The sequence below is a fragment of the Jatropha curcas genome, chromosome 8 (assembly GCF_041381405.1).
Source record: "Jatropha curcas cultivar XTBG-Jc1 chromosome 8, XTBG_Jcur_1.0, whole genome shotgun sequence".
Lineage (NCBI taxonomy): Eukaryota > Viridiplantae > Streptophyta > Magnoliopsida > Malpighiales > Euphorbiaceae > Jatropha > Jatropha curcas.
The window spans coordinates 460866-486731 of NC_143158.1; the positions used below are offsets into that span (position 1 = coordinate 460866).

The window sequence follows — 25866 nt, forward strand, 5'->3', positions numbered from 1 at the left end:
TCGATCGATCCTATGAAAAATTGAACAGTACAGTAAACATAAAAAAGACTTGTACACTGACGACAATACACAGTTTACTTATGGTATGTTAGAAAAGGAAAAAAAAAAAAAAGAAAGAGGGAAAAATCTATTGCAGGAGAGGATTTAACTTAAACCCTAGAGAATTTCCCAATTCAAATCATCAAAAAAGAAAGAAAAGAAAAATCGAAGATGAAGATAGCAGTAGAGGGTTGTATGCATGGAGATCTGGAGACCGTCTACAAAACGATCCAACACATGGAAAAATTACAAGGCATCAAAATCGACCTACTTCTCTGTTGCGGTGACTTCCAGGTAATGTTCGATTGGAGTTGCAGAGTTCTTTTAAAAAAAAAAAAAAATCATGCGATTAATTTCGGGTTCGGATTGGCGTTTAGGCGGTGAGGAATGAAAGAGACATGGAGAGTTTGAATGTGCCACCGAAATATCGTGAGATGAAGTCATTCTGGAAGTACTATTCGGGCCAAGAAGTCGCTCCTATTCCAACCATCTTCATCGGTGGGAATCATGAAGCTTCCAACTATTTATGGGAACTGTAAGTAACTCTTTCACTTTGGTGTTTCGCCTTTTTAGCTCTAATTTTACAGGATCATTTGTAGAAGAAATAAGTTGCAGAGGTCACTGATATGCGTAGATTATTTTGCTAGATATTATGGAGGATGGGCAGCCCCTAATATATACTTCCTGGGATTTGCTGGGGTGATCAAGTTTGGTAATATTCGTATAGGTGGCCTTTCTGGGATTTATAATAAGCGTCATTATCGTTTAGGTTGGTTTCTTCTTCAACCTGTATGCTTGGTTAAACAATTTTCTGGAAGCATTATTGTTCCCTCTACTTTAGTTAGAATCTGAATCACAATTTGCATGAGCAGGACACTACGAGAGGCCTCCTTATGATCAGAACACCATAAGGTCTGTGTATCATGTTCGAGAGTATGATGTCCACAAACTCATGCAAATTGAGGAACCAATTGACATTTTTCTTTCACATGATTGGCCTCTTGGCATCACTGATTGTGGGAACTGGAAGCAACTTGTTCGACACAAACAGCATTTTGAGAATGAGGTGATTGTAATTCATCTATAAAGGAATAAACTTAAACGAGATTTTTTATTGATATTTTATCTTTTGAACTGTCTAACAACAAGCAGCCATTTGTTTTCCTTTTCTAACTGTCATTTATGTTCATTTATATATTATTTTATAACTGAAACAAATAGAAGAAAGCAAATGTATATCTGGTTTTAGAGAATATAGAGCTTTACCATCTCAATAAGCTTATTTGCATCACCATTTAACTTGTCTTCTTGGTCAAACACATTGGTGCCTACTTAAGTTGTTATCAATGTTTCTAGATTCGGGAAAGAACTCTTGGAAGTAATGCTGCTGCTCAGTTGCTGGAAAGATTGAGACCTCCTTATTGGTTTTCAGCTCACCTACACTGCAAATTTGCTGCTCTTGTTCAACATGGGGAAAGTGGCCCTGTTACAAAATTTCTTGCACTTGATAAGTGTCTTCCTGGACGCAAATTTTTACAGGTATGTATAGTAATATTTGATTGTTGTCTATAGCAAGCTTGTAGGTCATTGTTGGAAGCTTGTGCAATCACTTAAGGCATCCAATGATTTCACAGATTATTGATGTAGAGTCTGAGCCTGCACCTTATGAAATTCAATATGATGAAGAATGGCTGGCAATAACCAGGAAATTCAACCCTATCTTTCCATTAACATTCAAAAATGCAAATTTCGGGTGTGTATAAATATTGAACTACTGTATAGAATTATTAACATGAGTTTGCAATCCTCTTTTCTTATAAAAAAAAATTCTGTTGTCTTTGGCTGTTGATAACTTTATGGTGTCATGTGATAGGAGTACACAGCTTGAAATCCAAGAGTGTCGAGACTGGGTTAGGAGCAGACTACAATCAAGGGGAGCGAAACCTTTCGAATTTGCACAGACTGTTCCGTCTTTTGTTTGCACCCAATCTGGCTCAAAGAATGCCTTTGTTGGTAACGCTAATTTAGTTTTTGCAATGGTTGTTGATTGGCCTGTGTTTGTTGTTACTTGTTATAGAAGTATATAAATCGCTAGTGTCTTTAGATTCAGATATTTCAGCCTCTGTGGTTTTGTAATTTCTAAAATTCAACACTGCCTTTCATTAGAAATTTGTGGGAGAATGCATCAAATAGCTCATTCATTAACAATAGTTCATGCAGGTTCTTGACATGACTGGCTAATTCCTCCTCTCTCTTCTGTTGTGCAGACTGTCCTAGGAATCCTCAAACAGTATCTTTGATGCAGCTTTTGGAGCTTCCTTATCTTCTTGACTCTGTATCAGAATCAAGAGAATCAACTTTTACTCCTGCACCACTAATTGGAGGAGGTAATCTATGTTGCTTTTCTGTTACAAAATTATTGCAGTAAGTTTGACTTGGATGGTCTAGATGCAAGGTCTTGGGGCACCCATGTCATTATGAAATTTGTCGCATATGACATGCACTGGTGAGATTGTTGTAGTTCGGCTATTGATACTATTTAATATTTTTAAAACTGATTTTGCATATCAATAGGTTCTTCTGTTGAGGATAGCGAAGAAATTCCCATAGATGATGTGGATGAATTAGAAGAACTTGCGGAGGTTGATGGTGTGGAAACTGGAAACTAATGATTTGAGAAAACAAATATGGGTAATAATGATACCTTTTATTACCACCTATACTTCTTCGGATAAAGCTTTTATTATATCTTAGCTTGGATGAAACAAGCACACGCAACAACCACCTTCAGCCCCTCTTTGTTTACGAGCCATGGTGATTTCGTTGTCCTCTTCAAAAAATATGCTGTTGGAACAGTTTTCAACAGTTCCTTCAAGAAATTTTTTGTATTAAATTATCAAATGTAGTCAAGAGAAAAAGTGATGATCTGCATGGGAAGAGAAAGGAGGATTACAGCCGTTGGGTTTCTGACGTAGAAGGAGATGGCTCACCAACCAGTACCCAGCACAGGTGATGGCTGATTGAACAACTGCCAAGGCAAAGGCCAAGTCTCGTTTCAGGCATTGGCTTCTGGTGCAGAAATGATTATCGATTTTGCCATGGAGGAAGACCGGAAGTTGAAGATACTTTTTCTAGCCCAGAATTGCTACTTGAGTAGGGCCTAGTCATGTTCATTTGATTTGAAATTTCAACTTTTGATCAATTAAAGTTTATATATCGAGTAGAATATTAAGTATTGTGTATCAGTATTGTATTTATGTTCATGCGATTCAAAGTGATTTTATTGTAGAAGGTGACAAGACAACGCTCCAATCTGCCTCTCTTTCTCTGTATGATAATTAGTTGGCGTTCACATGCGAATGAGCGTTGCCTCTGGAGCCCTGCCCTAATCAATTCTATATATTTGCCCATTTGGACGATAAGGAAGCATTAGATGCTAGGCATTGATATACTTTTGGTACAGTTCCATTTTTGACATTTGTTTTGGTTTTGGATCTTTGGTGAAAGGCCCTAATAAATTCTTGCACCAGCAGCACCGGATGACAAGTCCGAAATAAGTGAATACTAAATGTGAAAGCTATAAGAAGAATGTGCATACAATAAGTTAACCTCGAGCTCAATATCTTCTCCTACAGTCTTAACTGTTTGACTAAAAACCCATCTAACTTCTGACATTACCAAGCCCACATAAATGCAACCTTAATTGCAAACATACAAGATGGTCACTGTTCAGTCCCTTTGCAGTACTCTCTTGAAATGCATGACTAGAAATAAAGACTAGACTCTATAAGCACAAGGCAAGGCTGTGTTTCAATCACCCAAAATGCCAATGGAGACAAAGCCTGTACTATTTTCTTCTGAATCCCATTTTCATTATTTTCTCTTTTTATTTATTCTCTTTGTTATTGTTGTTTCTTCTTCTTCTTCTTCTTCTTCTTCAAGCCTTTCTTTTAACTTTTATGAAAGTTCATGCCCATCTGCTGAATTTGTAGTTGCAAACACAGTGAGATCAGCTTCCTCTTCCGATCCAACCATTCCAGGGAAGCTCCTCCGCTTGCTATTCCATGACTGCTTTGTGAAGGTGAGTGCATTTGTCATGCCACATTTTGGGTATGCCTCCACAATACTAGTCACTCGTTTTTGTATCAGTAACATTTTTTTTCCTAAAGCATAATATAAAGTATAACTGTTGTTACATTTTTTATTATCCATTTCTTACTGATGGAGCGATTAACAAAACCATGGCTAACAAGGTCCTGATTTCTTGAAATCAAGATTTGTATATGCTTGTTTAGAATTTTACTTCATTGTTCTTATATGGATTTGAAACGGAAACTGTTTTGAACAGAAAAAAGAAAAATCCTTACAAATGCATGGTTGTAATGGTTGCAGGGATGTGATGCATCTGTGCTGCTACAAGGAAATGAGACGGAGCGAAGTGATCCAGCAAACACATCTCTGGGAGGATTTTCAGTTATCGATTCAGCTAAAAGACTACTTGAAATATTCTGTCCAGGAACTGTTTCTTGCGCTGATATTTTGGCTTTGGCTGCAAGAGATGCTGTTACAATTGTAAGAAAGTTTCTGATAATTCTTTTATTCCATAAAGTACTTGTTGATTATCCACTCATGGTAACAAAATGGAAACAGACTGGAGGACCTGCTATTCAAATTCCAACAGGTAGAAGAGATGGGAAGGTATCTTCAGCAATAAATGTGAGACCAAATATAGTAGATACAAGTTTTTCTATGAATGAGATGATCAAAATCTTTACCTCAAAAGGATTGTCTCTGGATGACCTTGTTACCTTATCAGGTATATGCAGCTTCTGAATTTAAGCCTGCAAACGAGCCGAGATACCCATGAGCAACATGAAGCTCAGAATGAAAACGCGTTCGAGCTTGTTCATTGTACTTTAATGGATTCAAGCTCCAAGTTGATGCTTTTTTGCCTTTTGCAGGTGCTCACACTATAGGATCAGCTCATTGCAGTGCATTCAGTGATCGATTCGGAGAGGATTCTCGTGGGAAATTCGTAGTGATTGATCCATCTCTAGACACTAACTACGCAAATGAGCTAATCAGACAATGTCCTGCAGGAGCAAGTGAATCAATCACAGTTAAAAATGATCCTGAAACCTCCATTACTTTTGATAATCAGTATTACCGAAATCTTTTAACCCACAAAGGGCTCTTCCAATCGGATTCTGTTCTTATAGAGGATGAAAGAACGAGGAAACAAGTAGAGGAATTTGCAAATGATGAAAGTATGTTTTTTGAGAGTTGGAGACAGTCATTTTTGAAGCTAACTAGTGTTGGAGTTAAGACAGGAGAAGAAGGGGAAATTAGGCGTTCTTGTTCAGTAACCAATGGGTGAAATTATGATTGAGAGGAACAGGAAATTAGACTGTTGCTTTCAAGGCCCAAAATCTAGCCCATTTCAGTACTCCTTTTCGGATGTAGCCCAATGTATCTATTAGTTTGTTCAATTAATTATTTTTACTTTCATTAAAAAAAAAGTCAATTTCATCTTTTCTTAATTAATTTATGGTCAAAGAGACTATTTTAGAGACAAAAAAAAAAAAATAATCGAATTATAATTTAAAAACCTCGTAATTAATTTTAAAAATGAGAATTTTTATTTATTAATTTAATTGCCAATTTAATGATTATTTATATTTTTCCTTTTTTTTTTTTTGAACTATGGAGTATGAATGTTCTTTGTCGTTTAATTTTATTAACCATGAAAAGCGTCACTGGGGGGATTTTCTTTTTTCTTATGAATATTCTTGGAAGATAATCGACGAAATCAGAATTATCTAAAAAACAAAATAAAATAAAATTCAGGCTGATACAAGACAGAAGAAATTTAATTAACTTTTATTTTTTTAATTTTTTTATACTATGAATGATATAAAAAATTAAAAATAACTAATAAGCAGAAATATCTCTACATCTACTTACATCTTTAATCTTCTTTACAGTGGAACTATTTCTACAGAAACAGAGTCAGAAAAAAAAAAAAAGAAAAGAAAAATTAAAATGTCAAACAGTTTGAAATATTAGAAATAGAAACTATTGTGTGGCTACAAACACTGCAAATTGCTTGCAAGAAATTCACAATTTTTCTCTTCTTTACAACTTCTACACGTTTCCTCACTCTTTTTCTTCTACTTCTTCTTCTTCTTCTTCTTCTGCAGAATCATCGTTAGTAAAGAAACTGCTTTCATGGCTATACCATTTCACCCATTTCTCTCTCACGCTACCTCTCTCTCTAAACCCCTCTCTTTCTCTCCCAGACTAACACCACCAACAGCCCTACAAATTAAAACCCACATACTAAAACCATCACTCATTAAGCCATACCCAACAAAGTGCCATGCAACTACTGATCTGCAAAGCAGTATTTTGCCTGGGAGCGGCAGAGGAGAAGAAGACGATCACATGGTGCTAGTAGGCCCCTCTAGCGAGGAGGAAAGGAGAGGGGAGAGAGTAGTGGCAGATTATCATTGGACGGAGGAATGGTACCCACTATATCTTGAAAAGGATGTGCCAGATGATGCGCCTTTAGGACTTACTGTTTTTGATAAACAAATTGTTCTGTACAAAGATGGAGAAGGTGAGCTTCGCTGCCATGAAGATAGATGTCCTCACAGGTAATTTATTAACCTCTTATCACCTTATTTCTATTCTTATCTTAGGAAGATAGAAAATTTGTATTTTTGCAACAAGGAGACTGAATTAAGATCTCAGCCACCGTAAATTTTTGAACTTCGAAGCAGATTAGCTAAACTATCAGAAGGCCAGTTGATAGATGGAAGACTCGAATGTTTATATCATGGCTGGCAATTTGAGGGGGAAGGAAAATGTGTCAAGATACCTCAGGTTAGTCATCATTTTCTCGTTACATATATATACAGTTGAGATCCCTTCAGTTCTTGATATCCATTTATGTCTTCACCACAGCTTCCTGCAAATGCTAAAATTCCCCGATCAGCTTGCGTCAAAACATACGAGGTGAGAGAATCACAAGGAGTTGTTTGGGTATGGATGTCTCAAAAGACTCCACCAAACCTGAATAAGCTGCCTTGGTTTGAGAATTTTGCGAGGCCAGGGTTTCAAGATACTTCAACTGTCCATGAGCTTCCCTATGATCACTCAATACTTCTTGAGAACCTCATGGATCCAGCACATATTCCAATCTCACATGACAGGACAGACTGGACAGCGAAAAGGGAAGACGCTCAGCCACTGTGTTTTGAGGTCACTGAACGAACAGACCGGGGGTTTGCAGGACGGTGGGGAAAGGAAAAGGATAATGGGTTGCCGAACTTCTTGAGGTTCGAAGCGCCTTGTGTTCTTCAAAATAATCGCGAAATCATCGATGAGAATGGTGAGAAGCAATACTTTACTGGGCTTTTTCTTTGCAGACCAACTGGACAGGGAAAATCTATGCTTATTGTGAGGTTTGGAGGAACAAAAAGATCATATATAGCCAAATGGATACCAAACTGGTACTTTCACCAAAATGCAAGTAAGGTTTTTGAGCAAGATATGGGATTTTTGTCATCCCAAAATGAGGTTTTAATGAAAGAAAAAGTTCCTACAAAGAATCTTTACCTCAATTTAAGGTCTTCAGATACATGGGTAGCAGAATATAGGAAATGGATGGACAAAGTTGGACATGGAATGCCTTATTACTTTGGGCACAGCACAATCTCTCTCCCTCAAGTACCTGCTGTAGTGGAACACGCACCAGCTGGCCTTGTTGCCGGAGTTTCAGCTTCCTTGCCGGCAAAGGGTGGGATTGGAACAATGCACGCACCCAATTTTGCCAACAGGTATTTCCGGCATGTAATTCATTGCAAGGAATGCAGTAGTGTTGTTAAAGCTTTTGATGCTTGGAAAAATGGCCTTTCGGGTATAGCTCTTATATTAACTGCATTGGCTATTTTAGCATCAGGAAGGCAGTGGAAGTCATTTTTTCTGGTATCAGCAAGCTTATGCTTAGCAGGAGTTTATGGATGCTCAACTGCTATTGCGATGAACACGACAAATTTCATAAGAACACATAGGAGACTGTAATTAGACTTTGTTTGGTATCAAGTGTGTGTGTGTGTGATGATATTAAAATTATTGTTGGCAAGAATACTTACAGATCCGAAGAATAGTAACCCAATCACTATGAGTAATCAATGGATAGATACAATTATCCAGTGAAGGATAGGACCCATTGAGCTGGTAACCATTTTAAGGAAATGGTTGTCGACCAAAGAGATTTCATTGCGTTAACTATATGATAGAATTAAGATCGAAACACAAATTTGAAGCACTAATTGCATGGAAATTAGCTGCAAAATTTGGAAGCACAATACAAGACAAAATTTCTCAAAAACATATATTGGCACCATGCAAACGCTACCGTTTCTAATATGTTCAAATCACCCGCGTATACACACACAACCTGATGCTTAAAAAGCCTAACTACTGGTTTTGTTATTGGAATCAGCCATCTTTAATCACCCCATCCAAAACCAAAAGCACAGCCTTAAAGTCCAAGGTCCACATGATCACTACAGCCTACCGTACGCCATTCGAGTTGACAGGCAATGGCTGTCAATATAATCTACGAGCTTTGGAGCTGGATGATAATATGTAAGATGAACGGGTTTTACCAGTTTTTGAGTCATGTGACGAATATCCTGGTGGCAATCCAGTGGTAGAATCGGTACACATGCTTGAATATGGATGTCGAGATGACACATCGGATTCAACCTCATCAAGCATCTACACCAAGAGGATGATTCAGGTTCTTTGGCCAAAATAAAAAAATAATAATAATAAAAAAAAAAAAACAGTTGCAAATAACAGTTCAATCAGACGATTAATCGCTTAGGGCTCCTAAAAAATCAGCTGAAGGGGAATATCAAGTCGCAAAAATTAAAGATGAAGAGGAAAAGAAGTCATCATCATAGATGCAATACCTAGAACAAGTCAACAATGAAACTTCAACTAACCTGTACAGTTTCTTGCAAAACATGGAAAACTTCACGAGCATGTTTTCTTTTTTTGACAACCTCATCTTGCTCATGCAACAGCTCTTCGAAAAGGCTTTCCCTAAAACCCAAATGAAATTAAGATTTAAATTGTAAATCACTGTTGTAAAATAAAATTCAAGTCCCTAATGAATTCAAGTTGTTTGGCAATAGTTACCCTGTGAATTCAAATCATTTGGCAATAGTATCCTGATATGCATGCCTCCATCCATAAAAGTTAGACCATCTTAAAAAATATTATGCAAATACCTGTAAAGTTTCTGGATGAAGGTGTCATGAATTTCTCTCTTAGTATGATTGACCTAGAGCATAAAATAGTTGTTTGATCTTTAGATGAAATGGACAGAGCATTTCAAAAGAAAAAGAAAAGATATGGAGAGAAATATCAAATGAATATAATTACCAAAAAGTGCATTATTGTCTTTGGAACTAGGTCTTGAATGTTCTTCCTAACAATGTCATAGTAGGACTGGAAAAGCAATTTGGTTACAATTATTTCCACTGCTTCATGCTCTGTCATTTCTAGTGGCCTCAAGATAGATGGGGGCTGTAATAATAAGGAGAAATTGTAACACAAATATCAAACAGATGAAATTTCACGACATATATAGAAAGACCAAGGTTTTTCCAATGCATGTTCTCACCTCAATCAATTGGATTGCTGATGATGGATATTCAGTATCATAGAAAGGTTTACCAAGAGGTCTGCTGGATGAATTCTCCACAGGTGATGCCCTGCTACCAAACAATGTTGAAATACCCCAAGTCCTTGTGGGTGTGTTACCACCTAGACAGATAAGTCTGAAGTTAGCTTATGCAATTGGAAAACCTAAACAACTCTTGCCGTGGTCATTGTCCATGTGCATATCTTAAGAACTAAATTCAGTATTTTCCACAGGCTTTCAACTAAATCCGAGACGAGATTGCTTATGTCATACACATGCCACAGAAGTAAAATACAGTAGCTTAAGTGATTATTGAGAAACGAGAGGTTACCTGCTAATGCTTTGTCATTATTTGATTGGGGACAACCTCCCTGCAGCCAAATAGCAAACATGAAGTTAAAACAAGGACGCAGTTGAAGTTGGATTATCTGCTAATGAATCTAAGGTCATTCCTGCCCTTGGAGAACCTGCTTTTACTTTTATTCCTCATTTAGAGTACACATTCTCCGCTCTCTTTACAAGGAACTTATTTCCTTGCTGCATAATAATTACTTGGAATTCATTGTTTTGAATAAATTTTAACCCAAAAATTGTTTTCACCTGATTAGCTGTAGTCCCATTGAAAATTGACCCAAAAAGAACAACCCGGGATCTCTTCCCTTTCTAAGGTGCGGATACACTTTCAACCTTAATGCTATCCTAAATGATGTGATAAAGGAATCAACTGTGTTAAGATGCGCACAAATAAGAACCAATTATGCAATGAGAATAATCCCACAAACTATGACAATTTAACATTTACTAGAAAGTTAAAAATTCCATATGATCTCTATCCATATCTGAAACAGATCTGAATTGAAATGTGTAACCAGATCAGGAGATGAATTGAAATTCAAAAGATGCATATTTCCTAAACATAAATTTGTTTCTTAAAGTTGGGGCTAATACCTGTGACAATTTCAATTGCTGCATGGCAAGTTCAACTGCCTTTTTCCCCCCTATAAAATTTGGATGTGAAGAATTTATATAGTCCATCTGAATTTATGAGAAAGAAGGTGAATTAGCATTCGAAGAAATAAAACAAATCAAAGCACATAAAAGTTTACTCCTACCAATATGGAAAATACAAATCCACTTGATTTCTTTACCCAAACTGCTACCATAGGAAGTTGCAGGTTAATGCCTAATAACTAGACCCACCAGTAGGTGGTTCTACCCAAACCATAAAAGTTGTGGGTACATTAACTACTATAAGTAGTGCTAGTATATCAATAACATATCCAACAGATAGATCACCATCTAAAGTAAGAAGCATGACAGGCATTCTAGCACTGCTTGCTACTAGACATAGAAACTGAAATTGAGATGCAAAAAGTTAAATCTAAACAAACCAACTCAATCTGAGTTCAAGCAGAATAACATAATAACTATGAATTTCCATTCATGAGTATTCTTGATTCTCCATTTGTTAATCTCGACTACAAATACAGTAAAAGCCAATAAAATGACGTTTTAAAGCTTTAAGATTTCACTTTTGTTTCAAGAGAAAAAAAAAAAACAGATTATGGAAATCTGAATAAAAGAAAATATTCCCAGCTTAGCTTAAGTTAATGTATGCTATTCTGGGAGACAGAATAGGAAAACAGGAAGGAGGAGAAGAAAACAAACAAGTAAAGGAATGACCTCTATCTCAATAATGTTTCTTATCATACTCTCAGCTGGTTTTACACCTTCACGCAAAAACTTTCCCATGACTTCATATAGACGCCTTCTCAGGTATGGATATCTCTGCAACTCAGTTGCTTGACAAGAGTGGCTCATCTGAGATAATCATATCTTCTTAACATCACCTATGACATTAAAATCACAGCAAAATCATGGTAAAGCTTCTAAGTATCATAGTAAGAGATGGAATTTTTATAACCTTTATCAGCTCATCATGTACAAATCTGAGACAATGGAGGCTAGGCTCTATCAACCGTGAGATTTGTTTTCTAACCAAAACTTCAAAAGGAACCTGAATCATCATTCTAAGAAATGGTCAAACTAGCATGCTGCACAAAATCAAGACAACAGGACAACCACATGGCAGACTCTAAACATACAAACTACCATACACAATAATCGCAATGCTCACCTCTGGTACAAACAAAGCATTTCTAGGACCAGTAGCATTTTGAATAGCCATTCTAATGTCATCATCAGTTAGACCTTCACAAGGATCCACTTCCTACAAACAATGCTAGACAGTCAGTAGCAGATCAAATTTTAAACATTCAAGAGAAAAACACAAGGATCAAAACATCAATCATCATGGATATATTAAGAGGTGGTCTTATGTCCTTTCATATAAAAATAAGGCACAGAAGAAAGCAATAAGCAACGTGAGCTGTACATACCTTCAGGGTTTTAACAAATGAAAGATAGTAATTTAAAACAGAATGAGCAAACAAAATGAATTCCACACCTCCAAGCTCTTTACAAAAATAGACTGAAAAATGTAGTGGATCCTGGCTCCTCCACACAACTCTTTAGTCAAAATCTCCTGACTTTTCCCATCCACCATGGCAATGAAAGCTGTTGAATGATAATCAGGAAATATCAATGCTGATAAATAGGAAAAACAAAAAAAAAGGGGGGGGGGGGGGAGAAAAAAGATATTGCATGAATGCAATATTACCCTTGCATATGAGAAGGCAACCTTTCCACATATTTAAATGCACTATAGATATCACTCTGAATCAAGAGCCTAAACAAGGAAATCTTACCTTCACAGTATCTTGTTAAGATGTTCAACAGAATCACTCCTTGTTCTCCCTAGATAATGGCAATATGAAAACCAAATTTCTTAGAAAGATAAATAGTAAAATATATCAAAGAAATTCTATTTCAGCATGCCTACAAGTAAGGACATGCACATGAAAGCCAAGCCCACATGCAAACATATGAACATTAGCATATGTTAATATGTGTGTATAATTGATGCTCATCACGAAGACACGTAAAAGTAGCTTGTATACGACTATGTCCAACAGTAATGAATCCAAACTTTCCCTTTTCCTTAGTCCACCAAAAAATTCAAATTATAGACTGTGAGCTACAATGTGCAAGGTGACGACGCTGAACATTTAATATTACAACATTCTGTTAGTCCCAGAATTAACCAATTACTTCAACTTTATTATTGACCTTGCTTAAATGCAATGGCATTCCAACCACACAAAAAGAGACAAGTTCATTGTTCATTTGACTGTCCAAATTGCATAGTATCACTAAAACTTGTTGACCTTATTACAACAATTCACACAGTTTATCATGGTAAATAGAATACATACTTTCAACTCAATGCCTTCACCATATGTGTGCAACTCTTTCAACACAGAAGTCATTCGAGAATTCAACTCAGCCTTCAAATTTGGAAGAACAATTCGGATATGTTGTTCCAGTATCTGAAATAAAATGTCAACAACACCACATAAAGACATAGGATAGACATACACACACATGTGCACACAAACACACACACACACGCATATATGGAGAGAGGGAGAGGAGAAGTAGCTAAAGATGGAAATACAATTCATAATTTCCCAAATACTCCCTTCACGTGTTTCAGTTCAAACTTTTTGTAAGTTCAATGAGAATTATCATACTATGACTACTATGGAACAGCCTTAATTTCTTTCATTTCAGTCAATGAAATGTATAAAACAATTTATGATATGCATAAAGAACATACAAAAGGGAAAGAAAGTGAAGGCAAAATAAATATTTCCATGAAGGCGATTTACTGTATATTCAAATTTTCACTCACATCACAGATATTCAAACAAAGAAGAATTTTGTTTTAAGTTGCATTAGGACCGACCTGATTGAGCTTCTTTGCCAACTGAGCAATCCCAAGCCGATCAGAAAGGCCATTATATACCTTGAATACACCCGCCATTCAACAAGTTCAACATTATCCCAATAATATGACAATGGAATTAAAAGTTTTTTTTTTTTTTTTTTTTTTTGAAGGAGTGAAAAGTACAGGATGATTGCTGAAGAATTGCTCCTCACTACCCAGTGCATCTTGAATCGTCCGGTTATAATTAATATCCTATTAATACGTCAAAATATAAATAGTCAGCTACACAGCAGCACTTCTTAGAATATGTCATTTATCTTCAACTAAAATCAAGATAGGATCACAGCTACAGTTTTTGAATAACTGATAAAAATATGGGAATTTCTTTGGAATGCAGTACCAATTATTTGCATGATCCACAAACAAGGCGTGGGAATGAAAAATAGTTGATAAGAGATCTCAGTCCAAAGTTAGCCCATAAAACTAGTAGCATGAAACGTAGCTCACCAACTTGCAAATTCTGTTCAATTATAACCTCCATTAGCTATCCCACTAAATCAGGGAGCAAAATGCAATTTACATCAGCTAAAGGAATTATCTTTAGTTTATTCTTCAGTGAGCCACAATAGATGCCACTTGGCCAATTTATCATTAAAGACCTATTATGCATCCGAAGGATTTTTCTACACAAACATATTATTGGATGAAATAGCTAAGTGAATGGCTTGTTTGTACATGTTTTAAGAGTGAGAATGAAATATGCAAAGGTTACAAATTAAGGGCCAAATCTGAAATTACTCCTTGATAACAAGGATAAACAAATAAATAAACTTATAGCACATATTATTTTCAAGGGTGGAAGAAGGAGAGGAAGAAAGATTATTGACTTGCCAGAGGTTACCTAATTTCCACTTGTCAATATGTTGTTTCTAAGGCAACATGAATTATCATAGCAGCAGTTGAAAAGAAATATTAATGCCGCAGAGATGATAACCATACAAAAACAAAAATTGAATGTTGCAGATTATGGTCTGTGACAATTCAAACCTCTTGACTGCGATTCACAACACCAACATAACCGAGACGAAGAGGAATAACTCTTCCAAGCAGAAAGTTACATGCATCAGTGCCTCTGTCCATTATATCAAGCTACAAAGGAGGCAGGAAAAATAAGTACCAAGCGATGATGTTGTTTATGCTCATAACCAAATCAGGAGGGTACCAAAGTTATAGGAAAATAAACTTCTTATCAGGGAAACAAGAAAAATAAACCTTTGTGATTACACCAATCGTCCGAGAACCTACAAAGGTTGTGTGTATGTCAGACGCAGTACATGCCAACTACTAAAAAGAAAACAGAAAAAAAAAAAAAAAAAAAAAAAAAAAAAAAAAAAAAGAACAATAAACGTGGTACCTAAAACTTAACATTCTAAAACAATTTGTGAAAAAGCAAAACCTACCACGTGGATCCGCTTCTCTAGCCATTTGAAGAGCATCAGAAGTGGCCAAATCGGAATTGGCAGGAGTTACTGCTAATATGATACAATTTTCTTGGGTAATATGGGCCATTATCATCTTCCTAATTCTTGTTTCTATATCTTTCGGTTGATCTCCCACGGGAACCTTGGTAATGCCAGGTAAATCTACAAGCGTCATATCAAGAACATTTGGGGAAGAAATCTTTAAGCGAATTTGTTTATCTGAAACTCCCTTGTTTAAGCCTGCTTCTCTCTCTGTCTCAGCCTACATCAAAAGAACACCAAATCAAAAACCACTGCAAGTTATCTTAAATCAATCCACAATCGACTACTGATGACTAAAAGTCACTTTATTGGCTATATTAAAATTTCATATCTGCATTATAAGCTCTAACTAATTCACCAAAAAATTCACTGTCCTTCCAACTATCACTGCAAAATGATTGTAATCTTCAAAATAACCAATAACTCGAACTAGAAGAAAATCATAATTTGGATAAAAGAACACCTGAATCTCTCTTCGAATTCTGGAGAAATCATAGAAACGCTTGCCAGGCAAATGTCGAAACTCGCCCCACTCAGAGCCATCGTCATCAGGCGTACGAGGCCGATTCTCTAGCATTAAAACGAGTGGTCTACGAGTGCAAATATCACATCCACGTGGCAGAAAGTCACGACCAACAAGAGCTTCGAGCACACTAGACTTCCCGCTGCTCTGACTACCAACCACCGCCACCTGCGGCAACGATATCTTCGTTAATTCGTCGCCAACTGGCGCTATGATGTCCTGTAGCTTATTGATTATCGGAATGACCGATGAACCGATGGTCAAAACCGGTTTCACATTGCCGTTTGGATTTGCCTCCTCCCCCATTTTAGTGAAACAGCAAACTGAGAGAGAAAACAAAAGTGCGCTGCAGAGGGAGAGAGAAAGATAGGGTTTTAGTAGAATGGTAGTTAATAGATAGCTAAATGCTTGAAGATCAAGCAAATGAGCAGAAAGTATAGTCTTACGAACGAAGTTGATGAGACGACCTCAACTTTCGTCTTGTGGAAGTCCCCACGTAGACGTAGGTGGAGTTAGCCTCACGGAGACGGACCCACTAGTCCTCTACGTTACTGAAAAAAAATAAAAATAGGCGAAAAGGTGTTGATTGCTTTTCGTTATTGGATAAAAAGTTAATTATGGTAATTAGATTTTTTTTTTTAAACGTGCAATGCACATATTTAAATTTTATATATTATAATTAAATATACTTAATTTATATATGGTTTTTTATTAATTTTTTGTTACAAATTATAATATTGTGAGTAATCATATTACTAAAAAATATTAAAGAGTATTTATAAAATAGAAAAAAAAAATTGTATGAAATAATAAAATAAAAAATCAATAATTAGATAACTTGTTAAAAAAATAACATGTTTTATAATAATAAAATATAATTATAATTTAAGAATCAAATTTTCATAAAAATAAAACTACTTATTAACTAATTTAAATTTAATTAATTAATTTAATACAATACTTTAACCGTTCATATTACTAAAATACGAGAAATAAATATTACCCATTATAATAATTGATATATTAACCATTATGTAGTGCATATTACAATCGCTTAGAATTATCAAGCATATGTTGATTTTCTTTTTTTTTTTTTTATCAGCAATATTAATTTATTTTATTATAATGTTTTGATTTTTACATTTGATTGTAATGTTTTTCTATTATGAAATTTGGTATTCTTCCACATATACTAACTAAATTGAATTGAGATTCAAACATATATGTAAAAAGAAAAAAAAAATCCCAGCTGTTAGCCTAGAACTTTAATGACTTTTTATGTTAATGTTATAATTACAATTGAGTATAAAAAAAGAAATATTGACCATTTTAAATACGAAAATGTCTCATTTTTAATAATAAAGTTTAATATAAGTAGAAAACTATATATCCAAACACTAAAATTTATGAAATTCAATGATTAAATATTAAAATATTATATAGATTATGAGTTAATTTATTATTATGGTTACAAAAAGCTATATATAAGTTGAATAAGGAATCCTAATAATTTGTAAATAAAAAAAGGAATAATTTAACTTAATAAACAATATTTGAACTCAATCTTAAAATAAAAATAATTTAATTTTAATCTTAAAATAAAGGTAATTTAATTATAATTAATTATATTAATTTTATATTTAATTATGGAAAGTTTATAATTTTAGAACTAAAATAATCATATTAATTGTTAATGATATTATTAATTTTATTAGAGTATGTAATATGTATGTATAACCTAATAATAGTCAATAGCACAGATGAGTTAATATCCTTCTTGATTATTTGGCGACATTGATATCGAAGAAGACCAGATAGAGATGGCGAGCGAAGAAGAGAGAGCAATAGAGAGCCAGCTGGAGCTTCAGTTACAAGAGCAGGAAGATTCACTTTCGGCCTTGAACGATGCTCTCGCCTCAGACCCTTCCAATCTCGAACTGCTCTCGGTACACCTCTCTCTATCTTCTTCTTTCAATGTCTCTCCATTTTCATTTCATTTCCCCGCGATCCCGATTGAGGGCTAGGGTTCATTGATGTTAAGCTTGTCAAAGGTCTCTGCAACAAATCTGATATTGGTAAGGTCAATGTTAAAAAGATTATTTATTAGTATGTTGGCGGATTATTGTGCTTTGTATTATTGGTGGGAATATGTTGAGCCATTGAAAAGATTGGAAATTTGGAGCTCCTTAAATTTTCTCAGGTTTAACAAATCGAGCTTAGCTTCTTTTCATATCCATCCCTTTTTGTTGTTGTATTGCTGTAAAACACTTCAAAGACAAATTTTCTCATGTCCTGAATGAGAGTGCAGATATAAGTTTTAACATTTTTATGTAGCCATGTGTATATGTATCATATATTCTGAATTTTGATGGACATTGGAATTACTTATCGTCTACATATCTCACATTTAGGATCCCCTGTTTTGCTTATGCTAGATTTTTTAGTTTTTTAGTGGAAAAAATAACCATGTGGAACCAATCTTGGAGGGTTGTCTCTGATGCTTGAGTACCCAGCTAGAAAAAGAATACTGCACAGCTAGAGAATTAAGTAAAAAAGAGAAGAAATAACTTCCTCCTCTCTTCTTACCTCACTCCCATAAATATAGTGGGGGTGGGGACTGATGCTATTTTACTTTTTTGGCTGCATCAGTTATCATGGTTATGCCCCTTATTCAAATTTGTTTCCAGAAGATGCTTGACATTATTTTTTTTTTTCCTTTCAGGTTCAAGAGGAGCTTGTTCAGGCAATTAAAGATGCAAAGGATGGACTTCTGCACCTAAAGCGTGCACGCTTACTGCGAGAAGTTGATTCTGCACTACATGATTCAAAGCATACTACTGATGATATCAAGGTAGAGCCTCTTGATCCAAATGACTTCGAACCAGAAACATTGGAAGAGCAAAGTTACTCTGTTGGATCAAAGTGTAGATTCCGTTACAATGATGGACGTTGGTATAATGGTAAAATTATTAAGTTGGAGGGTTCTAATACTGCGAAGGTCTCTTTCCTCACCCCTACATCAGAAAATATGCTGGTGAGTCTTTTTCTTCTGATTATTTGTACAGAAACATTTCTTATTTATTTTTTTAGGAAATGGGATACAAGATAATCCATTGCCATACTAGTCCTTTTGAACCACAATTTAGATCTTGTTTGACAGTTTTTTTCTTCTTTTTTCCCCCAAATATCTCTTTTGTTCAGACCTTTTGAGTGATTGCAATTTGCCTCTTCTGAAAAGATAAAAACAACTTGCTATGTTTACTCGTACACCCATATATGTCCGTTACTACTCACTAGGGTTTCTACTGTTTTTTCAAAAGAAAAATGTTAATCTGCTGGAATTGCGTTGAGCTAATTTTTAAAGTAAATAACTAGTTGTTTTTAATAGTCATTGTGCTAATGGTAGACTGCCAAAGTGCAGATATGCAAGTTTTTTCAGCAACAACGATGTCGGTTTGGTACTAATTGCCGCTTATCACATGGTATGTTGCAATAACTTCCACTATTTGGACCAGTAGATCCAAAATTTTTATGGACATTTTGTTTTCATATTTCCATTTTCACACAGTCTGAGGTTATGATATAAATGGAGTATAGGTAGCCTTGTCCTAGAAAAGCAACTTTTATATAACCATGATAAAGGGTATTATATTTAATTTTTTGTTTGTCAAAATAGGAAAGTGTTTATTTATAGAACACAGGAGAAAGTAGGTAACATGGCGCGATTTTCTAAATACCATCAGTGGGCTTGGTGAGTCTCTTTCTGTATGTTATATCATTGTGTTAGAGCAGCTCTTGCAGTCTTTTCCATTTTGGCTTTGGCACATTCCTTAAAGCTTCTATTGAAGGCTACCACCTATTTTTTATGTATTCTTTGACTGGAACAGTTTTCTTCTGGAATCTCAGAGCTGACTTGGGTGTTTATGTGCAGGGTTTGATGTTTCATTATCTTCTCTGAAGAAGTACATCCCGACAATGTGGGATCAGTCACTGGTGGGGTCCAGTATTTGGGCAGCTTCAGATAGCAATGCTGGAATTTGGAGGAAAGCTGAACTCGAATCTTGGGATGATAAACTTGGAGTAGGAAAGGTTGTGTTCCGTGATGATGGAAGCTCTGCAAAGCTTGGGAGTGAAGCAATGACTTTGTCCGTGTATGCTTTAACAAGCGATGATGGAGAAAGTGATTCAAGCTCGGACCAATCTGATTCTAGTGACTATGAAGAAGAGAACGCACAAGGTTTAGGATTTCTTGATAGTAGCACCCTACAAAGAGGCATACAAACAGAAACTGCAATATTTGCGAAGTGGGAGAATCACACTCGAGGAATAGCGTCTAAGATGATGGCAAACATGGGTTATCGTGATGGAATGGGTTTAGGTGCATCTGGTCAAGGAATGGTGGATCCCATTCCTGTTAAGGTCCTTCCACCAAAGCAATCACTTGATCATGCTTTACAATCTCAAAAGGGAGAAGAGACTGGAGAGGATCAGGGCAAGAAACGAAGCAGAGGTGGAAAGAGAAAACGTGAGAAGAAGTTAGCTGCTTTGGCTAGGGAAGCAGAAGGTGAAGAGGAAATGGAACCGGATGTTTTTAGTCTCATAAATAATCAACTGGCAAAGCATAATGAGGCTTTGAATGGCGGGTCTGCAAAGAAACATCAAAATAATGGCTCAGGGGATAAGAAAGTGGACAGACGAGTTCTGATTGCATATGATGATGAGGTGAAGGAGTTGAGAATGCGAGTGGACAAGCTCGAAGAGATGGCAAGTAGAAACAAAAAGGAGAAGGTGGTTTATGAGGCGGCCATGAGGAAGTTGAATGAAACTCGAAAAGCTTTGGCAGAAGCTGAGGCAGCTCATGCTTCAGCATCAAATGCGGTGGTCAGTAAAGAAAAAGAGAAGAAATGGCTCAAGTTCTGAAGATACAATCGTCTATGTTGTTTAAAGTTTTAACTATGTAGTTTATGGATAGTTCAAATCAACTGCATAGAGCTTAGTCATTGTTCTGCAGAGAGAATTTGTAAATGAGTAGAGGTTCAAGTACAGACCTTTTGGTTTAAAACATTCCAGTGGAATTAATTGATTTGCTTCTTTGGAGAATGATCTGATTCTCCCAATTTAATTATAGGAATTCTGTTCATAGAATTGGTTCAATTTCGATAGAAATTAAAATGAATTTCAACAAAATTAACACATTTCCTGAACCATCAATAACGTAACTTCTCCTTGCTCTATCTTCTAATTAGTTTTTTATATCTAATCACCTTCTACCTATTATTCTATCTTCACATTCTCAATCCTCCATAAATGTTTAATATATTTTTTATTAACTTTTTAACATTTAATTTTAAGTTTATGCACTACCTAATGAAGCTATTTACATTGTTATATAAATTTCTAAGGCATGGTAAATTTATTTTATATTTATAGGTACCAATATTTTTCGATAGAATTAAAATTTATTATTTTTTAATTTTACAATTGAAGAAGAGTAGTTTAGAAAATGAGAATAAATTAATATCAATTATGAAATTCAATTGGATGAGCCCAGTTTAAATTGTATCGTTCAAGATGGATTCATTTGAAGTACATGTTTGCGTTATGGAATTGCGCCATGTCTCTTTTCGCTTACGCGGTATTTAAATTTAAAAACACCAAAAAGAGGTACTGGGCGCGGGCAAAGCGAAACAAAAGCATAAATCGAGTGCACTGAAACCCTAAGAAGAAAGAGAAAGAGGAAGAAAATGGGGCATCACAACCACCACCACCACCACCACCAAGCAGCGGACAGTTTAGTGAATCTATTGACAAAGGCAAACCACGATCTCACTCTAGTTCAGTTGAAGCTCGAGAAGGAGTTCCAGCAAGTCTATCCCGATAACGTAGTGATACTTTGTCTCTCTCTCTCTGTCTCTCTCTCTTTTTCTAAAAATTATACTCTCTTACTTTTCAATTTCTATTTCTGTGTCCTATTGCTGAAAATTTTGGAAAATTCGATTTTCAATTATCTTAAAATGTTTAATGAGGCTTATTTATTTATTTATTTTTTGAAAAAAGGCCAATCCTATGAAGCTGGTTAACCGGATAAAGAAGATACAAGGGGATATTACTGCCCTGAAAGAGCAGTGCCGCGAGCTTCTTGTTGCTAAACAGGTACTTTTTTTGCTTCTGTTTTGGAAGTGTAATTGAAGGCTTAGCATGTATATCAATGATGATGAGCAGTATTTATTGAATTTTGGAGTTTAAAGATGAGAAGAGAACCCAGTTAATAAACAGTTGATCAATTCTAAACTGAATGGGGATTATTGTTGTCTATAGTTCCAAGTGAGTGGAAATATTCTGTTTTATCAATAGTTTAAGTTTAGAGAGAGAGAGAGAGATAGAGAGAAATATTACAGATGGACTAGGTGACCCATTATAGCAAGAGTTGATTCAGGATAATTGTATTAGCTTAAGAGGAAGTGGCTTGAGAACATTTGGTTTGTTACGAGGTCTGGGTATATAAGATTTGGGCATAGTAATAGAACGAGATGCAATTTAATGGTGAACTACAAAAAGGTTTTATACAGTATGTTGATACTTGATACCCATAAGTCAAGTTATGACAAACTTAAGCATTAATTAACTTCTCAACTGCACATATCATGAACGAAATAAGACTCTTTGCTTTGAATTTACTCTTTTAACTTTCATGATTAGAGTTCTGCTTTTCCATGCCCATTGCTGGCTTTCTTAGTAAAATAATGTGTATATAGCTTCGACTTGAAATGGTACCTTTCACAGGGTAGCTGCTGCACATTTATGTATATATCTAGGGCATAAATAAAGAAGCAGCAGCAGAGCAGTTGTAACCTCTTTTTTTTTTTTGTTTGTGAGTGAGGCATAGAAGGGGACTCTCAGGGGAACTGGGTAGACTCTCAGGGGAAGGGGGGACTTTGCATACTCACTCATCAAAGAAGATGATGATAAAAGAAAAATCTAGAAAACACAGGCATTAATAGTGACATCAATTTTGTCCTTTTATTTGCAGGACTTGATTGATAAAGCTCAAACAACTCTCATTGGGAACAGAAGTTTACTACAGAAAATGCAAGCATCCATGGGCATTCCCATCACTAGTGCAGACGAGGACCCTGCATTTGCTAATCTCAACCAGGTATGTGTCTGATTGAACCAATCTTTTTAATATTGAAAAGTCCTTGTACATATGTCAAAGAGAAAAGGTTGAGCCAAATATAGAGAAATGGGGTTTATTACAATGTGAATGATTTGGAAATTAATACTATGTTTTGAAAGAATACCTTTCCATTAAAATGGAAATATGTTCAGACTACTTATTGTCGTCACATAAAAATGAGCTTTGTATGTTTTACATAGGATTTGAAGCTCTATATTTGACATCTAAAAAGCATTGGACTTGGTGCACTGAACTTTCTGTTAGTATCAGATGAGAATCAGGGGTTCATGACATTCCATGAGCTACAGTAACTAGAAAAATAACTTATGATCTCATTAATATTATGATAAACAACCCCAACGTGTCTTTTATGTGATGCCACACGCTCATCAATTTCAACACAAATCGTGTCTTCACAGTTTTACAGGAATTTGTGCTCTTTTATCTGAAATTTAGATCAACTGATGGAAGCCAAATAAAGTGCGGCAACAGTTAGCTTTTCGAATAGAAAATATCTTTTTATATTATTTTTGGTCTGGTATCTAGAAGGTTGTGTAATTTTCCAAATGGTGCCTAGTGTTTGCACCATTTGCCAGCAACCAACCAAAATTAGTTGAGGCTTTACACAGAGAAATACCCATCTGGAGATGTGTTGGGTAGTTATTCTTTGGTAACAATAAAGCCCGCAAATTTTTGCTTATTTAATTGTTGTCATTCTATACTAACCTATATAAACATAAGCATTTCTGGAACAATGTAATTACCGCTTTTATTTTCTGTTTGTTCAGATTATTGATGAGTGGACAGTTCAAGTTAGATCAAGAACAGGTAAGGATTTACAAATTTAATGGAATATCTTATTACTGCATCATTTGGAAGTGGGGGTAATTTATTAAGGCCAGACAACTTGGAGATGCTTTCTAGTTATTGATTATTGAAAATGAGAAATTTGCTAGTTTAAAAAAAAAAAAAAAAAAAAAAAAAAACTACCTATATGATTAGATGTTCATACAAGATTTCCATTTTTGGTATGGAAACACTCATCAGTTCTTTCTGCCAGTGAAACTGAACATGAATTAGCGATCAATGCGGGTTCTGCTACTTAGGCTTCTTTGAACACATAAAATGGCATCAATTATTAAGATCAAAATTCTGTTCATTGCCTTTATACTGACATAAGGAACACTATAAAATTGAATTGCATTTGGGGACTGGAAATATAGAGTTGCAATTAATACTTTTTCCCGAGAGGGCTTCTGAGGATAAACGTATATCATTTGCAAATATGTAATCACAAATCAAATATTCAAGTAATTTTGCTTTGTTGATGTAGGGGATGAGGTGCAAAATTCAGAACCAGAGGATGTTAACAGATTACTCTTCTCGGCTATAGTTTAAAGGGATTGAATATTCTTGTTGAAAAAGACTTCTATTTGCAAGTTATGCTTTTACAATACACTGTGCAACATTTTCTATGTAAATTTTGTATGATCTATTGGGGAATAATTAAATGCTTTAGAAAACTACACCCATCCACTCCAAAACTGTGAAAACATTCAGGTACAGTTCACTTTAAGTGCTTTATCTTCAATAGTGAAACAGAAATCCAAAAACATGTCAATTAACCAGTCTGCTGAACAGAGATCTCCTGTTAACAATTTTGGCAACACATGATCCAAATATATTCTAGCTACTGCTTTTGTGCTCAATGAATTGATTTTTCAATAAAACATTTAAACAATACATGTTATGATCTGTGCAAGTAAATGAGACTATAATAACTTTAATCAATTGATCATCATTAATTCCAAAATGAACATGTAGAAGAAATCACAATATCTCTTGTGCCTGCTGCTACTTGGAAGGAGGCTCCTCCAACCACTTGGCACGAAAGCCTGTTCCTTTACAATCAGGGCAGCACATTGACCCCTGAAAAATCAAAATATGGATGGTATTTGACATTATTTGTATTCAGAATTAAGAAGAATGTTTGAAGAACAATCATAGACTTGGAAGTTTTAATACCTTTCCAGTACAAATAACACAAGTAGTGTTCCTGGAAGGAACCTGGCAAAGCATGTTATCTCCAAGAATGAAGAAGCCTGTACCTGCACACCATTTACATTCCACGTGTCCATTTGAGTGGCAAGAAGCACAAGCAACTGGTCTTGGTTGCTGTAATTATCATCATCAAAAGTTAAAAACAAGCAAATTAGGGTTTACAAGCTAAGATTTTTCCAAATTAATTAATGTCAGTTCATCATAGCAACTGAAAAAGGAAAATCCCAATTGATATTTCTATAGGATAATCCAAAGCCCAACAAATGAATAACAAAATTTATATTCTAATCACCTGTGAAATTAACCAGGCTTGTTCCATGCGCCTAGCAAAATTAGAGGAACTCTCGTATGAATCCACCATTGAAGCCCTAACCAAAGAAACCCTAGAAGTACTGACGGTGGTTGTACTAGAAGGTACAACCCCCAACCTGATTAGCACCGGTTTAGTTGATACAGTAAAGCTCATTTTGTCTATAGATTTGGGGACAATCACAGATTTGCCACAATAACATATACAATTCGTCATTTTGTTTAACGCAGCGGGGAAGAAAATTTTCTAGGTTATAAAGAGAGAAGAAAACCGTGGATTCTGAGAGTTTTTCTTGTGGCGGAAACGTAACGGAAATTTTCTTTCCTTCGTCTTCAATGTCTGTGTGTGAGAAAACGGTGAACTATCGGCGGCCTTGGGCCCACTTTCTTGTTTGGACCGAGACGTTGTTCGATCAATATTTGTTTTTGATTTTTCAAAAATTTGGATGACGTAAGGAACTACGGACTGGCTTCTCATGGGCCTTGACCATTTCTAGTTGGGCTTGGCTTTAATTAACCAATTTTGGGTTATGAAAAAAATTTACTGATAAACAGTTGGATCGGTATCAGTAACGAAGGTTATGGCCCTGCTCATGAATAGATTTTCAGACAGCTTTTAGAATTTTTACTTAGTTATGGGGAGTCTTATCTTTCAGACGAGAT

General features: G+C 35.5%; 7 protein-coding genes across 12 annotated transcripts; 5 read left to right on the top strand and 2 right to left on the bottom strand.

The window, feature by feature from the left end:
* Window positions 1-64: 64 nt before the first annotated feature.
* DBR1 (debranching enzyme 1) lies at window positions 65-3391 on the top strand. The gene is made up of 9 exons (XM_089724796.1): window positions 65-333; window positions 417-574; window positions 687-808; window positions 912-1105; window positions 1396-1578; window positions 1674-1792; window positions 1913-2052; window positions 2307-2426; window positions 2614-3391. The coding sequence occupies exons 1-9, from the start codon at window positions 211-213 to the stop codon at window positions 2706-2708; spliced, it is 1254 nt and encodes a 417-aa protein (XP_089580922.1). The 5' UTR covers window positions 65-210; the 3' UTR covers window positions 2709-3391.
* Window positions 3392-3619: 228 nt separating this feature from the next.
* Window positions 3620-5579, top strand: LOC149493953 (peroxidase 46-like). Its single transcript, XM_089724797.1, has 4 exons — window positions 3620-4120; window positions 4432-4611; window positions 4690-4855; window positions 5001-5579. The coding sequence occupies exons 1-4, from the start codon at window positions 3863-3865 to the stop codon at window positions 5414-5416; spliced, it is 1020 nt and encodes a 339-aa protein (XP_089580923.1). The 5' UTR covers window positions 3620-3862; the 3' UTR covers window positions 5417-5579.
* A 528-nt stretch (window positions 5580-6107) lies between these two features.
* Window positions 6108-8190, top strand: TIC55-II (translocon at the inner envelope membrane of chloroplasts 55-II). The gene is made up of 3 exons (XM_012220999.4): window positions 6108-6695; window positions 6822-6924; window positions 7006-8190. The coding sequence occupies exons 1-3, from the start codon at window positions 6268-6270 to the stop codon at window positions 8122-8124; spliced, it is 1650 nt and encodes a 549-aa protein (XP_012076389.1). The 5' UTR covers window positions 6108-6267; the 3' UTR covers window positions 8125-8190.
* A 221-nt stretch (window positions 8191-8411) lies between these two features.
* Window positions 8412-16146, bottom strand: LOC105637524 (dynamin-related protein 3A). 5 transcript variants are annotated; one of them, XM_012221000.4, is made up of 19 exons: window positions 15597-16145; window positions 15071-15353; window positions 14883-14911; window positions 14658-14759; window positions 13794-13862; window positions 13629-13688; window positions 13096-13209; window positions 12529-12577; window positions 12228-12337; window positions 11898-11990; window positions 11685-11777; window positions 11444-11581; window positions 10709-10795; window positions 10092-10131; window positions 9740-9882; window positions 9499-9642; window positions 9345-9397; window positions 9057-9156; window positions 8412-8826 (listed from the first exon to the last, which is right to left on the bottom strand). In XM_012221000.4, exons 1-19 carry the CDS (start codon window positions 15960-15962, stop codon window positions 8656-8658), a joined length of 2244 nt encoding a protein of 747 aa, XP_012076390.1. In that variant the 5' UTR covers window positions 15963-16145; the 3' UTR covers window positions 8412-8655. The 5 variants fall into 5 exon arrangements, 3 of the variants coding, with proteins under 3 accessions (XP_012076390.1, XP_020536360.1, XP_020536361.1); XR_001047015.4 differs by having other exon boundaries at window positions 8718-8826; window positions 9253-9397; XR_016322061.1 differs by having other exon boundaries at window positions 8718-8826; window positions 9057-9422; window positions 15597-16146.
* Window positions 16147-17412: 1266 nt separating this feature from the next.
* Window positions 17413-20756, top strand: LOC105637525 (zinc finger (CCCH-type) family protein / D111/G-patch domain-containing protein). Of its 2 annotated transcripts, none has more exons than XM_089725510.1 (4): window positions 17413-17602; window positions 18379-18690; window positions 19078-19138; window positions 19588-20756. In XM_089725510.1, the coding sequence occupies exons 1-4, from the start codon at window positions 17477-17479 to the stop codon at window positions 20574-20576; spliced, it is 1488 nt and encodes a 495-aa protein (XP_089581636.1). In that variant the 5' UTR covers window positions 17413-17476; the 3' UTR covers window positions 20577-20756. The 2 variants fall into 2 exon arrangements, with proteins under 2 accessions (XP_089581636.1, XP_089581637.1); XM_089725511.1 differs by having other exon boundaries at window positions 17593-17731.
* Window positions 20757-21215: 459 nt separating this feature from the next.
* On the top strand, window positions 21216-24359 carry LOC105637526 (spindle/kinetochore-associated protein). Its single transcript, XM_012221004.3, has 5 exons — window positions 21216-21538; window positions 21714-21809; window positions 22687-22812; window positions 23622-23661; window positions 24167-24359. The coding sequence occupies exons 1-5, from the start codon at window positions 21401-21403 to the stop codon at window positions 24229-24231; spliced, it is 465 nt and encodes a 154-aa protein (XP_012076394.1). The 5' UTR covers window positions 21216-21400; the 3' UTR covers window positions 24232-24359.
* Window positions 24360-24394: 35 nt separating this feature from the next.
* LOC105637527 (DnaJ/Hsp40 cysteine-rich domain superfamily protein) lies at window positions 24395-25599 on the bottom strand. Its single transcript, XM_012221005.4, has 3 exons — window positions 25187-25599; window positions 24859-25008; window positions 24395-24762 (listed from the first exon to the last, which is right to left on the bottom strand). Exons 1-3 carry the CDS (start codon window positions 25418-25420, stop codon window positions 24688-24690), a joined length of 459 nt encoding a protein of 152 aa, XP_012076395.1. The 5' UTR covers window positions 25421-25599; the 3' UTR covers window positions 24395-24687.
* Between the last annotated feature and the right edge of the window lie 267 nt (window positions 25600-25866).

Bases quoted from the DNA above. Each gene is read 5' to 3' on its own strand.
- DBR1 (XM_089724796.1), top strand. From the start codon at position 211: ATGAAGATAGCAGTAGAGGGTTGTATGCATGGAGATCTGGAGACCGTC. The intron at 1,579-1,673 runs GTATGTATAGTA...ATGATTTCACAG, and splicing joins CTGGACGCAAATTTTTACAG to ATTATTGATGTAGAGTCTGA. The intron at 1,793-1,912 runs GTGTGTATAAAT...GTCATGTGATAG, and splicing joins TTCAAAAATGCAAATTTCGG to GAGTACACAGCTTGAAATCC.
- LOC149493953 (XM_089724797.1), top strand. From the start codon at position 3,863: ATGCCAATGGAGACAAAGCCTGTACTATTTTCTTCTGAATCCCATTTT. The intron at 4,612-4,689 runs GTAAGAAAGTTT...AAATGGAAACAG, and splicing joins CAAGAGATGCTGTTACAATT to ACTGGAGGACCTGCTATTCA. The intron at 4,856-5,000 runs GTATATGCAGCT...TGCCTTTTGCAG, and splicing joins TGACCTTGTTACCTTATCAG to GTGCTCACACTATAGGATCA.
- TIC55-II (XM_012220999.4), top strand. From the start codon at position 6,268: ATGGCTATACCATTTCACCCATTTCTCTCTCACGCTACCTCTCTCTCT. The intron at 6,696-6,821 runs GTAATTTATTAA...ACTTCGAAGCAG, and splicing joins GAAGATAGATGTCCTCACAG to ATTAGCTAAACTATCAGAAG. The intron at 6,925-7,005 runs GTTAGTCATCAT...TCTTCACCACAG, and splicing joins AATGTGTCAAGATACCTCAG to CTTCCTGCAAATGCTAAAAT.
- LOC105637524 (XM_012221000.4), bottom strand. From the start codon at position 15,962: ATGGGGGAGGAGGCAAATCCAAACGGCAATGTGAAACCGGTTTTGACC. The intron at 11,778-11,897 runs GTGAGCATTGCG...ATGATGATTCAG, and splicing joins ATGCTTTGTTTGTACCAGAG to GTTCCTTTTGAAGTTTTGGT. The intron at 9,883-10,091 runs GTAACCTCTCGT...TTATCTGTCTAG, and splicing joins TAATGACAAAGCATTAGCAG to GTGGTAACACACCCACAAGG.
- LOC105637525 (XM_089725510.1), top strand. From the start codon at position 17,477: ATGGCGAGCGAAGAAGAGAGAGCAATAGAGAGCCAGCTGGAGCTTCAG. The intron at 17,603-18,378 runs GTACACCTCTCT...TTTTCCTTTCAG, and splicing joins CCAATCTCGAACTGCTCTCG to GTTCAAGAGGAGCTTGTTCA. The intron at 19,139-19,587 runs GTATGTTGCAAT...GTTTATGTGCAG, and splicing joins TAATTGCCGCTTATCACATG to GGTTTGATGTTTCATTATCT.
- LOC105637526 (XM_012221004.3), top strand. From the start codon at position 21,401: ATGGGGCATCACAACCACCACCACCACCACCACCAAGCAGCGGACAGT. The intron at 21,539-21,713 runs GTAGTGATACTT...TTTTGAAAAAAG, and splicing joins AGCAAGTCTATCCCGATAAC to GCCAATCCTATGAAGCTGGT. The intron at 21,810-22,686 runs GTACTTTTTTTG...TTTTATTTGCAG, and splicing joins AGCTTCTTGTTGCTAAACAG to GACTTGATTGATAAAGCTCA.
- LOC105637527 (XM_012221005.4), bottom strand. From the start codon at position 25,420: ATGACGAATTGTATATGTTATTGTGGCAAATCTGTGATTGTCCCCAAA. The intron at 25,009-25,186 runs GTGATTAGAATA...TGATAATTACAG, and splicing joins AAGCCTGGTTAATTTCACAG to CAACCAAGACCAGTTGCTTG. The intron at 24,763-24,858 runs GTATTAAAACTT...TTGATTTTTCAG, and splicing joins GTGTTATTTGTACTGGAAAG to GGGTCAATGTGCTGCCCTGA.